Source organism: Salvelinus namaycush, chromosome 4, assembly GCF_016432855.1.
Source record: "Salvelinus namaycush isolate Seneca chromosome 4, SaNama_1.0, whole genome shotgun sequence".
NCBI lineage: Eukaryota > Metazoa > Chordata > Actinopteri > Salmoniformes > Salmonidae > Salvelinus > Salvelinus namaycush.
Window position 1 is genome coordinate 23,561,564 of NC_052310.1, and position 15,166 is coordinate 23,576,729.

At 42.9% G+C, this 15,166-nt stretch overlaps 1 protein-coding gene across 1 annotated transcript; it reads left to right on the plus strand.

The window, feature by feature from the left end:
* Positions 1 to 1,298: 1,298 nt before the first annotated feature.
* pus3 (pseudouridylate synthase 3) lies at positions 1,299 to 7,476 on the plus strand. Its single transcript, XM_038990443.1, has 7 exons — positions 1,299 to 1,413; positions 3,970 to 4,412; positions 4,687 to 4,964; positions 5,301 to 5,493; positions 5,675 to 5,784; positions 6,071 to 6,243; positions 7,059 to 7,476. Exons 1-7 carry the CDS (start codon positions 1,374 to 1,376, stop codon positions 7,301 to 7,303), a joined length of 1,482 nt encoding a protein of 493 aa, XP_038846371.1. The 5' UTR covers positions 1,299 to 1,373; the 3' UTR covers positions 7,304 to 7,476.
* Positions 7,477 to 15,166: the final 7,690 nt, after the last annotated feature.

Genomic DNA, 15,166 nt, shown 5'->3' on the forward strand with positions numbered 1-15,166 from the left:
GTGTGTGTGTGTGTGTGTGTGTGTGTGTGTGTGTGTGTGTGTGTGTGTGTGTGTGTGTGTGTGTGTGTGTGTGTGTGTGTGTGTGTGTGTGTGTGTGTGTGTGTGTGTGTGTGTCTGTTTTGCACGTGTGTGTGTGTGTACTTCATATGTTGTCCTGTATGTTGCTCTGTTGCAGTTCCACTGCTGTGGTGCAGAGGACTACACAAACTGGTTCCGCAGTAAGGGCTGGGGCAACAGAAGCTCAGTATCAGACTCATGCTGCCTGGTGGAGTATGATTTCTGTGGCCACGTCATCAGTAAAACCACTGTATAACTGAAGGTCAGCAAACACACACACACACACACACACACACACACACACACACACACACACACACACACACACACACACACACACACACACACACACACACACACACACAAATGCATGTCCCTTTCCAAATAGACAGACTACACACATGTGCAGAACACACACACACACACACACACACACACACACACACACACACACACACACACACACACACACACACACACACACACACACACACACACACACACACACACACACACACACACACACACACACACACACACACACACACAGAGAGAGAGAACGAGAGAGCCATCATAGTGTCATCATATTGATTGATGATAGTGACTGTATGATCCGTAGGGTTGTGTCCAAACCATCAGACAATACCCGGGGAAGAACCTGGTATGGGTGGCTGCTGCCTGTATTGGTCTGGGGGTTGTGGAGGTAAACAAATGGCAATCTGTCCATCATGTTCTATTTTGACAGGATAAGACATGCATTATTGTGTCACATTCACACAAACATGAGGCATATGTAGAACGTGTGTGTCAATACATTCACAGCTAACTGACTCATTTGTTGTGTCCTTTAGGTCTTTGGAGCCTTGCTTGGGATGTGTCTATTTCAAGACTTGAGACGAAGAAGCTACGAAAAAATGTACTTAAAAATGATACTATCATGACAAATTCCACACACCTGCTACTGTTAGTAAGATGTTGATACTGTGTTTGCTTGGTGTGCTTTCTGGCCACATGTATTTTACCCTGTCATTGGAAACTTTTTTAGCTTGAAATGTATTATTTGTTTAGGAATAAAGTTTATTTGATGATGTCATGCTTTATTTTTGTTTATTTACAGCCAACAACATAAACATAAGCTGCCTAAAATACTGACCAATGAGTGTCAAAAATGAACTGCAACTCCCAGAAACCCTTACAGGAAATAAGTCCGTCTAGAATTTGCGTCTGATTCAGAACGAACTGAAGCGTTAATTCCGAGGTTGAGGCACGAGTTGAAGCATGCATTGTAACGTTTTACGAAAGTGTCTTGATAGGGAATGATAACCTTACTCATCAAAGCTACACGTCAAAGTAAAGGTAAAATATGTTGATATTATTGTGTCGTTTGTGCTGATGCAAGCTGAAACTATTTTCACTGTTGCCTCGTTCTTAGAATAAAGCTAGCTAACTAGCTAGCTAGCACTCGAAACCCTTTTTCTTATGCAGAAGGTTGGTGGCACCTTAATTGGGGAGGACGGGCTCGAGGTAATGGCTGGAGCGAAATAGGTGGAATGGTATCAAATACATCAAACACATTGGTTTCCATGTGTTTGATTCCATTCCAGCCATTATTATGGGCCGTCCTCCCCTCAGCAGCCTCCACTGGGAAGCTAGGGTTTTCAGCCGTTACATTCGCCTGCATTTGGCTCCACATAAACTACAATTCCGACGCTGTGTTTTTACGTTTAGAAAAGTAAATCTTCGCTTTCATATGCTGATATGCCCCATATCAGCGAGAAAATATTTCTAATAAAAATAGTTACTGTAGCAGTTTTGAACAGATACTCATGCCTTGTGTTCTTCCAGTTGACGAACTACATTAGCACCCCAGTTATGCTTACACACAGGTGTTCAGAGTAGTTAGACTAATTAGCACATGTGGCTACCTATGTCTTCCATCTGTCTAAAGTAAACAAGCAATGTAACATGGAGATATGGCAGTGTGGGAACAGTAAACCTAACCTTACAAAGGTGTGTAGTAATTTAACCTTTTTAAATTTATTTTATTTGATCATTTCTTGCTGATATGAAAGATGTGTTCCTTATGTTTCCAAAAACGTATGTAGTGGAAATTCTAATCCAATAATGAGACAAGGTCAATCACCAATCGGGATATGACTTTATTCAAAACGTATTAATAAGGAAAGCATAGAGTAAGGAATTGCTTCTATAATAATGAGGCTGGTTGTCTCAACACTCCCAAGTGTTGTGGCGAGCAACTCTGACGTACAAAGAATACAAATATATTTTATAGTAAAGATAAGCTCTTTTTTATTTATAAATTTTTATAAATGTTTATCCCCTTTTCTCCCCAATTTTCGTGGTATCCAATCGCTAGTAATTACTATCTTGTCTCATCGCTACAACTCCCGTACGGGCTCGGGAGAGACGAAGGTCGAAAGCCACGCGTCCTCCGAAGCACAACCCAACCAAGCCGCACTGCTTCTTAACACAGCGCGCCTCCAACCCGGAAGCCAGCCGCACCAATGTGTCGGAGGGAACACCGTGCACCTGGCCCCCTTGGTTAGTGCGCACTGCGCCCGGCCCGCCACAGGAATCGCTGGAGCGCGATGAGACAAGGATATCAGTACCGGCCAAACCCTCCCTAACCCGGACGACGCTATGCCAATTGTGCGTCGCCCCACGGACCTCCCGGTCGCAGCCGGCTGCGACAGAGCCTGGGCGCGAACCCAGAGACTCTGGTGGCGCAGCTAGCACTGCGATGCAGTGCCCTAGACCACTGCGCCACCCGGGAGGCCAAGATAAGCTCTTTTAGTCTACATGAAAAACAGATGTATGGAATGTGTCACAAGGTGAAACTTGATATATAAGAAAGGAGTATCCCGGAGCCAGATAGCATTTGCTATGAAGACTGTTCTTATTGTTCAGAGTTTGACCCCTAAGACGAGGCTCTGATTACCCTATTACTTCATAACACAAACACCAACTCATTCTATGGCATAAATCCAATTGTCAACTCCAGATACTCCTATCTCAAGTAAAACCCCTTCTTGACCACCCGCCTGGACAAGCTCACTGAGGGGAGTGAGCCTCTAGGTCATACACTATCCCAGGATAGGTGCAACATCCGAGATGACATACAATGGTTCGAGACACTACCCCACACATCTTGTCTCAAACCTTATCTCCCCCAAGGCCGAAGGAGGGAGTGACTGGTGCACAGACATTGTGGAGACAAGTAATTGGTTCCCTATTAATTACACCATCCCTTCACATGGTTTGAAATAGTTAGGCACATTCACATATGAAGACAATGTTCCCTCCTCTCCATCTCTGTATGATATTCTGCATAGCACCAGGGACATGTGATAGACAAGCCTGACTTCTCCCCTCTGGGCCCCAGGTGACTGAGTGCAACTGCAACTGCTAACACCAGAGTCCGAAGGGATACATTCTAATAACGAGTTCAACCGTTCAATTATATGAGCATATGTAGTTAAGACATCTTAATTATCTATGTTACTTAACTAATTCTGATTCTTCCGCCACATGTACTGCCAGTAATCCGTGTTAATGTTTAGAGCAAGCTCCAGGGCTCTTAACAAAACTCCTCCGGTCAGAAGATACTATTGTCAATAGGCGCTTAAGCAGTTAGCATCTATGAATGGGGTAGCTAGCTAGCTAACATGCTAACTACATCTGAATCTAGGCTAGACTAATCAAATGTATCTATCTTTATACAGCTAGCAAGCTGACCTTCTGCAGCAGACACTTGTGTAGGTTAAGTTTGTATGTTAGATTTTTCACTCTCTGGTGACTAACTAAATCAGAAATACTCTAAAAAGGAATGTCTTAGTTACTAGCTACATTCAAACACAGTCCAACTCTTTGTCATTCTAACTTACTTTCCAGATAAGTTATTTTGCCGTTTGCAAAGCAACATGTCTGAGGAATTACTACAGAGAGTGAGAGACCTGGAAGGAGAGGTGGGGAGACTGAAAGCACAGCTGAGAGAGAAGGTCAAGGAAGGAACTGGGGATGAGATGGTGGTGTCAACCAACTCTGATGGAAAGAAGGATACCAGCAAGCCTGATGCTGGTGGCAGGAAAAAGGGCAAAAGAGGGAGTCGGGACCGACCGTTTGATTTCTCTGCCCATCCTCGGCGCCATGTTGCGCTACGCTTAGCCTACCTGGGCTGGGCCTATCAGGGCTTTGCTGTCCAGGAGAACACAGACAACACTGTGGAAGCCCGGCTCTTCGAGGCTCTTCTGAAGACTCGACTGATCCAGGATCGCCAGAGTTCTAACTATCACCGTTGTGGCCGCACTGACAAAGGAGTCAGTGCCTTTTCCCAGGTCAGATAACTTGGCCTACTACACCTCCAACAATAACATGCTAATAGTTCTTGAAAACATTGGAGCAATAGCGGGCAACCTCTCCCAACCCAACTATGTTACTTCAAATAATATGGACAAGTTTGTTATGCCTTAGATTAAGCTAGGAAGGCTATATGGTTGCTAGCTGTCCATGCATGGACATAAACATCTATATTGTAACAAATTCCCAACTCCCATTTGTTTTTTGCCCTCATGTAGCCTTAACAGTATATATATATTTTTCTTGACATAGGTCATGTCCATAGACTTGCGCTCCACTCAGTTTTGTGAAGGCCTAGGAGTGACTCTCCCGTCCAATGTTGACGCTGGTGTCAAGAACAAAGGGGACGTGGCGGAGCTACCTTATGTGAAGATGCTGAACAGAGTACTGCCCCAGGACATCAGGATTCTCGACTGGTCACCTGCTCCGAAGGGCTTCAGTGCGCGCTTCGACTGTCAGTCTAGAACCTACCGGTACTACTTCCCACGCGGGGCTCTGGATGTAACGTTGATGGCAGAGGCTGCCAAACGGTGAGTGGTGCCAAATTATCCGGCATGTAATTTGAAGACGGGTCAAATAAACAATAAGCCATATTGTCTTGTTTACCCTAGATTCCTTCTAGGGCAGATTGCAAAGCTTAGGCCTTCTAAACAATATTGGCTATTGAATCTAAAAATGTCAAATGATGCTGACAACCTAAATTATTTAGTCAGGTTGGCAGGGGTAGGCTGGGACAACCCGCCCTGCTAGATTAAAAAGCAGGGGAAACGCTTCCTGTATGTTCTCACCACCACAGTTTGAAACAATAGTCATTTTAGAAGCTGAACTGAAAGCCCCACATCTTCTCCTTACTCATTGGTCTACAGCTACGAGGGCACTCACGACTTCCGCAACCTCTGCAAGATGGACGTGGGCAACGGTGTGCTGCAGTTCCAGAGGACCATCCTGTCTGCCACGGTCCAGCCTGTCCATCAAACTCCCCCTACTGCGCCCACTACCACAGACCCATACGACCTCTTCGTATTTGAGATCAAAGGACTGGCCTTCCTCTATCACCAGGTCAGAGAATGCTCCCCGACTCATTGGACATGCATGTTTTCATCTGTGGCTTATTGCATATGGATGTTTTGTCACTTGTTTTAGCACTTTGGGTTTTTGAACAGCGCGTTACAAATAAAATGTATTATTATATCACCCAGTACTACCTCCATGCTATGTTGTCTGTTGTTCTTCCCACCAGGTGCGGTGCATAATGGCAGTGCTGCTGCTGATTGGCCAGAAGCTGGAGCCCCCAGAGATAGTGGATCAACTCTTGGATGTGAAGAAGAATCCCAGGAAACCCCAATACAGGTGAGTTGGTCTAGGCATTGCTATCCAGAGACTCTTCCAAACACTCATTAGAAAAGCAAATAACATCTATTTTGGACAACAAGACAAGTCATTAGAAAACATGTCCACCATAGTGCTTTGTCGTGTTCATTGGGCACCAAACGGAAGAAAACACTCAAATAGGGAGGTAATATCTGAACATGTCCAAAACTTGTCATTTATCCATTGTAAAAAAAAAAATGCCTTAGTGTGCCCTAATGAACACAACCCAGTACAAAAGCGAGTGGTCTTTCTATTTTTCATTCAGCATGGCGGTGGACTTTCCCCTGGTGCTGTTCGACTGCCATTTTGAGGGGTTGAGCTGGCGCAGGGAGGCTGAGGAGTTGGAACACGCCCTTGCCACGCTGCAGCAACACTGGACCCAGACAGCAGTCAAGACCCAGGTCATCCACGGCATGATCCAAGGCCTAGACAGCACAGGTCTGTCAATCCTTTATTGAAATCAAATCCAACTTTATTTATCCCTATCCTATTGTCTACCACTGCATAGAGGGAGACTGTGTGGTCAAGAAGGAAACAAAGGAAATGCCAATATAGTGTCTTTAATAGGGCGTTGGGCCACCACGAGCCAGAATGGCTTCAATGCATCTTGTCTTAGATTCTACAAGTGTCTGGAATTCTATTGGAGGGATGCTTAACCATTCTTCTTTGGGAAATTCCAGTGGTGGAGAACACTGTCTCGCTTCTAAATCCTCCGTAAGTCTTCAATTGGATTGAGATCTGGTGAATGAGACTCCCATGGCATATGGTTTGCATCGTTTTCATGCTCATCAAACCATTCTGGGACCATTCATGCCCTGTGGATGGGGGCATAGCCATGGTATCCAAAATAATGGCCTGCCCAGCACTTTTTATCAGTGGAGGCTCATAATAATGGCCGGAGCAAATGGAATGGCATCAAACACCTGGAACACGTGTGTTCTGATGTATTTGATACCATTCCACTGATTCCGCTCCAGTCAATACCACGAACCTGTATTCCCCAATTAAGGTGCCACCAACCTCCTGTGATATTTATACATGACCCTAATCATGATGGAATGTTAATTAACTCAGGAACCATACCTGTGTGGAAGCACCCGCTTTCAATATGCTTTGTATCTCTCATTTCCTCAAGACTTACCATTATTTTGGCAGTTGCCTGTATGATCAAGTGCTAGTTGTATTATACTCGGGTTACATTGGGATTTTGTATGGGGATGTGTAATGGAACAACCCATTTTCTCCATCAACAGGAGGGACCTCCTCTCCCCATTGCTGGCTGATGGAAGGTACCAAACAGCGGACCTATCGGCCCTTGCTTGAGCGTCCACGCTGCGAGAGCCTGGAGTCCAGGATAGAACACTTTGTTAAAAGAGGCAGGCTTGAACGAGAAGAAGGGGAAAATGGTGGCGAAACGGTACACAAGGGCAAAAGGTCAAAGCACTTGCACAATACCTCCATTTCGTCTGTCCTCCCCGATGTGTCGCCGTCCTTCTGACCCCAGGGCCAATCAGAAACCACAAGATTGACACCTGCTCGAGAAATTGGACTAATCATATAATATTGACTGAATTCTTAATGCTGTTGTTTTACTTTTAGATTTTTTTTTATGGAATGGAGAAACAATTGTAGGTTTTTGTTATTCTCTGGAATAAATCTATTTGAGATTCATCCGAAAGGGTTTAAAGTCTAATGGAGAACTTGGATAGGGGATTAAAATAACCTTTCATCATTGAAGATTTGTCAAGTTACGTGGCCCACCCATATAATTAGAATTAATTATAGTCATTTAATAGGAACTCTATGTCCCCACCAAGGAAGCTGAAGTCGAAACATTTGTCACAATCAGGCGGAACCTTTCGTATAAGTTTTGAGTGAATACCGGGAGCTTATTATCGATGCACTGAGTGAAACTAGCTAGTAAGCTAAAGAAAGTTGACTAGCTAACTTAGATGTTTCTTACCTAACCACAGATGGAACAATGAACCAGATGTTTCACCGGATGTATAAATCTGAAGCATCCGGTTGGCATTTCCAATCACCACCAAATATGTTGATGAGAGGAAGCCCAGTGGCCGGCATTGGGAGAAGATGGCACAAGATGGATTTTGGCCAACATTCTGCAAGTTTTCTCATCTATTAAACACTTGATTGCAATAGCTCTGCCTCCTTTCAACGCAGATGCGGAAGTGTGACATCGGCGGATGCAGTGGATTGAGACGCATCCAATGCAAAACCCAGATATCTCTAGCTTAAACTGACAGATTCTGATGGATTTTTTTCAAAATTATGTTATATAGATTGACACACCGGTAACATTCTCAGAACACCACCAATTGTGTGCTATTCTAGGTACCCAAGGCAGAACATCTATCCTCTCAGAACAAAGATTATGTAATTGTTGGCTTACAAAAGAAGCAGGGCACATCAACACAGTGATCCTCGAAATGAGATTTTACAAGTTCAAGGTACACATCAATTATGTTGTCACTAAACCAATTTCCATTGCTTATTTTATCAATATTCTCAGCTGTGAATGAAGACCGTTTCCTCTGAGTTGACTTAGTCGACTAACCTGTACCCCTGCACATTGACTCTGTATTTATTTTTATTTAACCAGGTAGGCTAGTTGAGAACAAGTTCTCATTTACAACTGCGACCTGGCCAAGATAAAGCAAAGCAGTGCGACACAAACAACAGAGTTACACATGGAATAAACAAGCGTACAGTCAATAACACGATAGAAAAAAAGAAAGTCTATATACAGTGTGTGCAAATGGCGTGAGGAGGTAAGGCAATAAATAGGCCGTAGTAGCGAAGTAATTACAATTTAGCAAATTTACACTGGAGTGGTAGATGAGCAGATGATGATGTGCAAGTAGAAATACTGGTGTGCAGAAGAGTAAATAAAACAATATGGGGATGAGGTAGGTAGATTGGATTGTCTATTTACAGATGGGCTATGTACAGCTTCAGCGATCAGTTAGCTGCTCTGATAGCTGATGTTTAAAGTTAGTGAGGGAATATAAGTCTCCAGCTTCAGCGATATTTTTAAAATGTTATTATTATTCGTTTTTGGGGGGGCTATTCGTTCCAGTCATTGGCAGCAGAAAACTGGAAGGAAAGGCGGCCAAAGGAGGTGTTGGCTTTGGGGATGACCAGTGAGATATACCTTCTGGAGCGCGTGCTACGGGTGGGTGTTGTTATCGTGACCAGTGAGCTGAGATAAGGCGGAGCTTTACCTAGCATAGACTTATAGATGACCTGGAGCCAGTGGGTCTGGCGACAAATATGTAGCGAGGGCCAGCCAACTAGAGCATACAGGTCGCAGTGGCGGGTGTTATATGGGTACCGGTTCCCCCTGTATATAGCCTCGTTAATGTTATTTTATTGTTACATTTTATTTAGTAAATATTTTCTTAACTCTTTCTTGAACTGCATTGTTGGTTAAGGGCTTGCAAGTAAGCATTTCACAGTAAGGTGTACACCTGTTGTATTCGGCGCATGTGACTTGAATGCCTTTTATGTTAAAGAATCACATTCCTTGCAGTTGAGTGCATAAGGGAATGACTTCTTTCAGACCAAAGTGGAGAACCTCTACACTACTTATGTGGTCCCTTGTGGCTCAGTTTGTAGAGCATGGCATTTGCAATGCGAGGGTTGTGGGTTTGAATCCCACGGGGGACCAGTACGATGGAAAATGTATGCACTCACTACTCTAAGTCGCTCTGGTTAAGAGCGTCTGTGCTACATTATTAAAATGTCAATTGCAACGAGACAATGTGTCTTTGTGCAGCTATTTGTTGAGTGATTCAAATCTATAGCCCACTGATGACTTATGTCTCAGTGCAGTTTACTTGCCAAAGATGGTCGTGACATGTATACAATTTCACAAATGGGTATTCGTCTGAAAATGTGACTACTGGAAAAATTCTATGTATGTTTGCTAAATATGCAAGGTAGAGGAAAGCTACTAGGTAATTTGATCCTAGCCATGTCCGTTTTTACAAGCAAAGTCTGTGGGGCATGGGTTTCATAAAAGCTTGATTGTTGAGAGCCTTTTGAATTCTTAGATATATTACATGCTCTTCTCTGTTGATTCGAACCAACAAGGTACTTGCTGCAGAAATCTCCCTGGGTTCTATCAGTTTTGTAGTCTGGCCATACACTGCCTGGGTATCAAACTTACCGGAAGTGTTTAGACTGTGAATTTAGAACAGATCATTTGCGGGTGGAATTTCCTGAACACTAATGTTCAACTATGTCCTTTACACCACTGTAATGCAGTTGTTCTTGAACCGTGGGTTGTGAAAGTGTCGCTGAATTCAATGCTTCAAACTGGGAAATTAGACTTTTTGAAGTGAGGTGACGGTTTCCCTTGGTTAGCTCTAAGTAATCTATTATGGCATCCAGAGAATTCTGATGGCGTATTGAGAAAGATGTAAATGGGTAACATTTTATCTACTGTGTGACTGGAAAGTATTCATACTGTGGAATTACAGAAATATATCATTCTGAATCAATTTTTGTTTGTGTCTGAGGCTCATTTAAGTACTTCATAGAAATATATATATAACCCTTCTGTACTCATGCCAACCCCTTCCCTAGTCGTGCCAACAGAAACGTGTAAGTCATTTGCCCGTATCTTAAGTGTCCAAATCTAGCTCTGACCAGAAATGCCCCCTTGTTGATTTTGTGCCTGTGTGAAATATTACAGAACTCAATCTGTACATCTGTTTCTTGTTGCCAACAACTGGGATTTCAATTGTACTGGATGGAAACTGTAACATTTTCTGCTACACGGGTACAACAAGAACAATAGTATCTGGTGTGGTGATCCACTACACTGTAAATTCTGATCATTGTTCATCCCGGTCTTTTTATTAAGACTGAATGATTTAGAATGTATAGCTGGAGGAATTTGAAAATACCTTTGGAGATGCTTTATTTTCCTTTTCTCACAGCTTTCCTCAGGTTGGCAGCTTTGCGTTTTTTGGGGATTGCGAAGTTTGATTTTCCTCACGTCTCTCTGGCCAGCTTTTTGCAGAGTATACCATTTGACATTACAATAGTCAATTCTATGTTTTTCATCAAGAAATAACACTTTGCATTTTATTTGATTTTTTTTTTTACATTCCCTCACTAATTGCTGTACTTATTCTGTCTTGGATTTGACTTCTATAAGGCTGAAAACATCTGTAAATCTTCTGCCAAAAGGACAGATCAAATTGGTATTACAAGGAGAACGTTTTTGAAAAGTATGTCCAACAGCCCTTACTTAAAACTTACTTGATCTGTGCATTGGACACTACTAATATTGTCTTTGATGCTCAATGAAAGGTGATTTTTGTTTCTTTCAGAACTTTGCCCAGTTGCTCAGATAATCTGCACCGCAGTTCATCCTTTGCATTGCATGGTTCACTTTTAGAATGGCTGTTCGACTGTCCTGCTTGGCTATTCACATTGACAAGGCTCTGCTCTACCAATGTAGAATTAGTTCTGCTCCCCAGGACAATGCAAATGTCATAGACTAAAGCGCAAATTTCCTGGCGATTTTTGTAATTCAACAACAACTGAACATGTACATGCCAACTACATCATCTTTACCACAAAATAGTTTTTTTTATGGAGTTCACTAGCCTGTCACATTAAGTAACTTTTACATGCTCGTATGATACAGAAGTCCAGATCTTTGCCGTGGCTTGTCCTGTGACTTTTTTCCAGCAGCGCCGCAAATACGTCAACATACTGTCGCTATTGAACATTTTCATAGCTGTATTCAACAACACTATGGACCTACCACTATTCATTTGTACAGGTACCGTTTTACTGTCATGCACCAGCCTTTCTTTGTCGTTAATTGCATTAAAAAACTGCTCTATTACAATCTGTGTATGATCCTCGCTTACCATAACTACTACTGGGGCATAGTTGTTTGGTGCAGAAAGGCAAGCTACAACTATCATAGAGCAAAATCCTAATTTTATTGACTCGACTTGATCCCTCCACCAGTGGCGTCCCAGAAGGCTGCACTGTGCTTGGTCATATCATGCCAGAGTCTGATTTCCCCCCCCCCCCCCCCCCCCCCCCTCAGTAAAACAAAACCTTTTTAATATGATATACTTGTAAAACAAATAAACCCCTTGATAACTGTATTTTGGTCAACTTCATCATCTTTCAGGAATTGCAGTGATTTGATTCCATCAGAATCCCAAAAGTTTTTTTGTGTGCGTTGTTCAGATGTTATGTTTGTCAACACTGATGTATCTAGTCCAATGCCACTTCTGTTCTGAGCGGCAAACATCTGAAGTCGGCATTGGCTATTAAATTCCTGCGCGCCTTATATCTGGCAGTATTATGTAATGACAATGCAAGTCGATCCCTCTCTGGAGCTCGAAATGGTCTTCATACCATCTTCATCTGAATGTATGATATCTCCTGAATATAAGACAAGGAAATCGAGTGCATTCGCAGTGTACACAACACATTTTAGCTCGCATGACGAAAGGCCACAGTATCCGTTTATAAAAATTAAAAAAAAATATATATATATATCCTTTTCTGAGCGACTGAAAATTGATATTGAAAATGTACTACATAGTAAGGATTTTAATCTTTCCTGGAAATAGGCCTATCCATGAGAACTTGTGGTAACACTTCATTTTAAGGGGTTCTTATTACACTAACAAGTATTGTAATTATTCAAAGTTACACTGTAATAACACAATGTAATTACAGGGGTGAAACAGCGAATGCTTGTTACCATGCTTGTTACAAATGTTAATGATTCCGATAGCATCCCAATGCACCATAAACAGGTCAACATTCACAAGGCTGCAGGGCCAGACGGATAACCAGGATGTGTTCTCGGAGCATTCGCTGACCAACTGGCAAGTGTCTTCACTGACATTTTCAACCTGTCCCTGATCGAGTCTGTAATACCTACATGTTTCAAGCAGACCACCATAGTCCCTGTGCCCAAGAACGCCAAGGTAACCTGCCTGAATGACTATCGACCCTTAGCACTTATGTCTGTAGCCATGAAGTGCTTTAAGGCATCATGTCAAGATCTGCCCATCTGCACAACACGCTTGAAATAAAGATGACCTCAAACATGTAACACAATGTTTTGGGTTTATTTTGTTGTGTGACCTATTCCTCACCATATTTATGTGTCGCCTCATTTCTCCTTCCCACTGTGTTTTTATGCCAATTAGTGTACTGTCTTTGACTGTGTTGCTCTGACTTAAGTTTATCTCCCATCTCCTTACATATGTGTGACAGGCTCAAAGGGTTGGTGAACTTAATCTGATTAAGAAGACTTTGAATGTTACTTCTATTCTTGTTCCACATATTCCTAAAAATGTTGACACTATTAGTGACAATGGTTGTTCCTGTTGGCTATTGCAAAGCTTTGGCGACTTCCTTCCAAAATTGGAAATCAAATATTTCATTATACTGCCATTGAAATAGCATGATAATCCAAACATGTATTTTTTCCCCTTTTCTTGGGCAAGTCTTAACTTTCTGGTGCTCCTCAACATCACGACCACCCCCATACAATGTATTTGTCAAATTTGTTTCAGCTGCGTTTATAATCTGTTGTGTCAAATTATTCTGATCAATGGTGAAATTATCAGTACTGTCAACTCCACAGTTAAGTCTATCACCACAGACAACAGCATCACTATCCGTACAGTCATCTCCTACTATAGAACTAGGTCCACCCTTTACTACTCCTTCCTGTGACTCAATTAATTCAAGCACTTGATTACACCAGTGTTTCGGCACAGACTCTGTACATAGTTCTTGCCTCACCACCTTACTCTGCTTAATCCTTCCTTTAGCTGCATAACACGAGCGCATGTATCACCATTCTCATCTTTCCACAGCCACTTAAGCTACCTGACACTAACCGTTTCTGTGTTTTTTGTAGCAGTTGGCCATTGCAGAATTTGGGAAACCTCCTTCCAAAATGCATTATCAATGTTTTCATTGTGCTGCAAAACAGAATGAATTGCAAATGAAATAGCAGGATTATCCATAGGTCTCTGTGTCCTCTCTTTCAGTGTCTGAGTATTCCCTGACCTGCTGCCTGCCCCCTTCTCCCCCTGACCACTCCCTGATCTTACCTGCTGCCTGCCCCCTTCTCCTGACCACTCCCTGACCTTACCCTGCTTGCTTCCCCTTCTTCCCCTGACCTTACCCTGCTGCCTGCCCCTTCTCCCCCTGACCACTCCCTGACCTTACCCTGCTGCCTGCCCCTTCTCCCCCTGACCTTACCCTGCTGCCTGCCCCTTCTCCCCCTGACCACTCCCTGACCTTACCCTGCTGCCTGCCCCTTCTCCCCCTGACCACTCCCTGACCTTACCCTGCTGCCTGCCCCTTCTCCCCCTGACCACTCCCTGGGTTGGGTCTCTCTCTGAGGTTCCTTCTGAACTCTGTAGGACTTTGTGAAGCACAGAATGTCCACCTTTCAGGGTCAGCGTTTTTGCAATGATTAGGTTTTGCAGTGATTATAATACTTTCTAACATATGCACTTAAAAAAATTTGGATGAAATCTCAGCCAATAACAACAGTAAATAACATACCCTATAGATGTCCTGAAAGTACTTTTTTGCACGCCACTTTTGCACAAAAAACATCTTGCATCCACATGGCTGAACTGATGGAGAAGCAACAGGAGCATGTGGGCCATCAGGTGAGGCTCTACGCAGGGGTCCTAATGGGTGTCCTCTAGAAGAGGGGGCCCTGGAGATCTGGACAACCTTGCCTCCATCCCATCATGAAATCCTTAATTTTTATTTTATTTAACCTTTATTTAACTAGGCAAGTCAGTTAAGAACAAATTCTTATTTACAATGACGGCCTACCAAAAGGCAAAAGGCCTCCTGCGGGGACGGGCCTGGGATTTAGATAAATATATACAATATAAATATAGGACAAAACACACATCACAACAACACTACATGAAGAGAGACCTAAGACAACAACATAGCAAGGCAGCAACACATGACAACAACGCATTGTAGCAACACAACATAACAACATGGTAGCAACACAACATGGTACAAACATTATTGGGCACAGTCAACAGCACAAAGGTCAAGAAGGTATAGGATCATTGTGCTGGATTTAAAAATGTAATTTGGGATCTGGACAGTGCTGAGAAAATAAGGAAACGCTCTGTATTATTCAGAGCCCCATGAAATGACAGCATGTATACATTCTATAGGCCCTACTGAGTATTGCCTACTAGAATAGTGTTTGCTCTATAAGCCAATATGTATTCCATATACAGTGATTTGGATTGTGGCCAATGGAATGGGTGGAGTAAAAGGCCAGCAACACTCCATATTA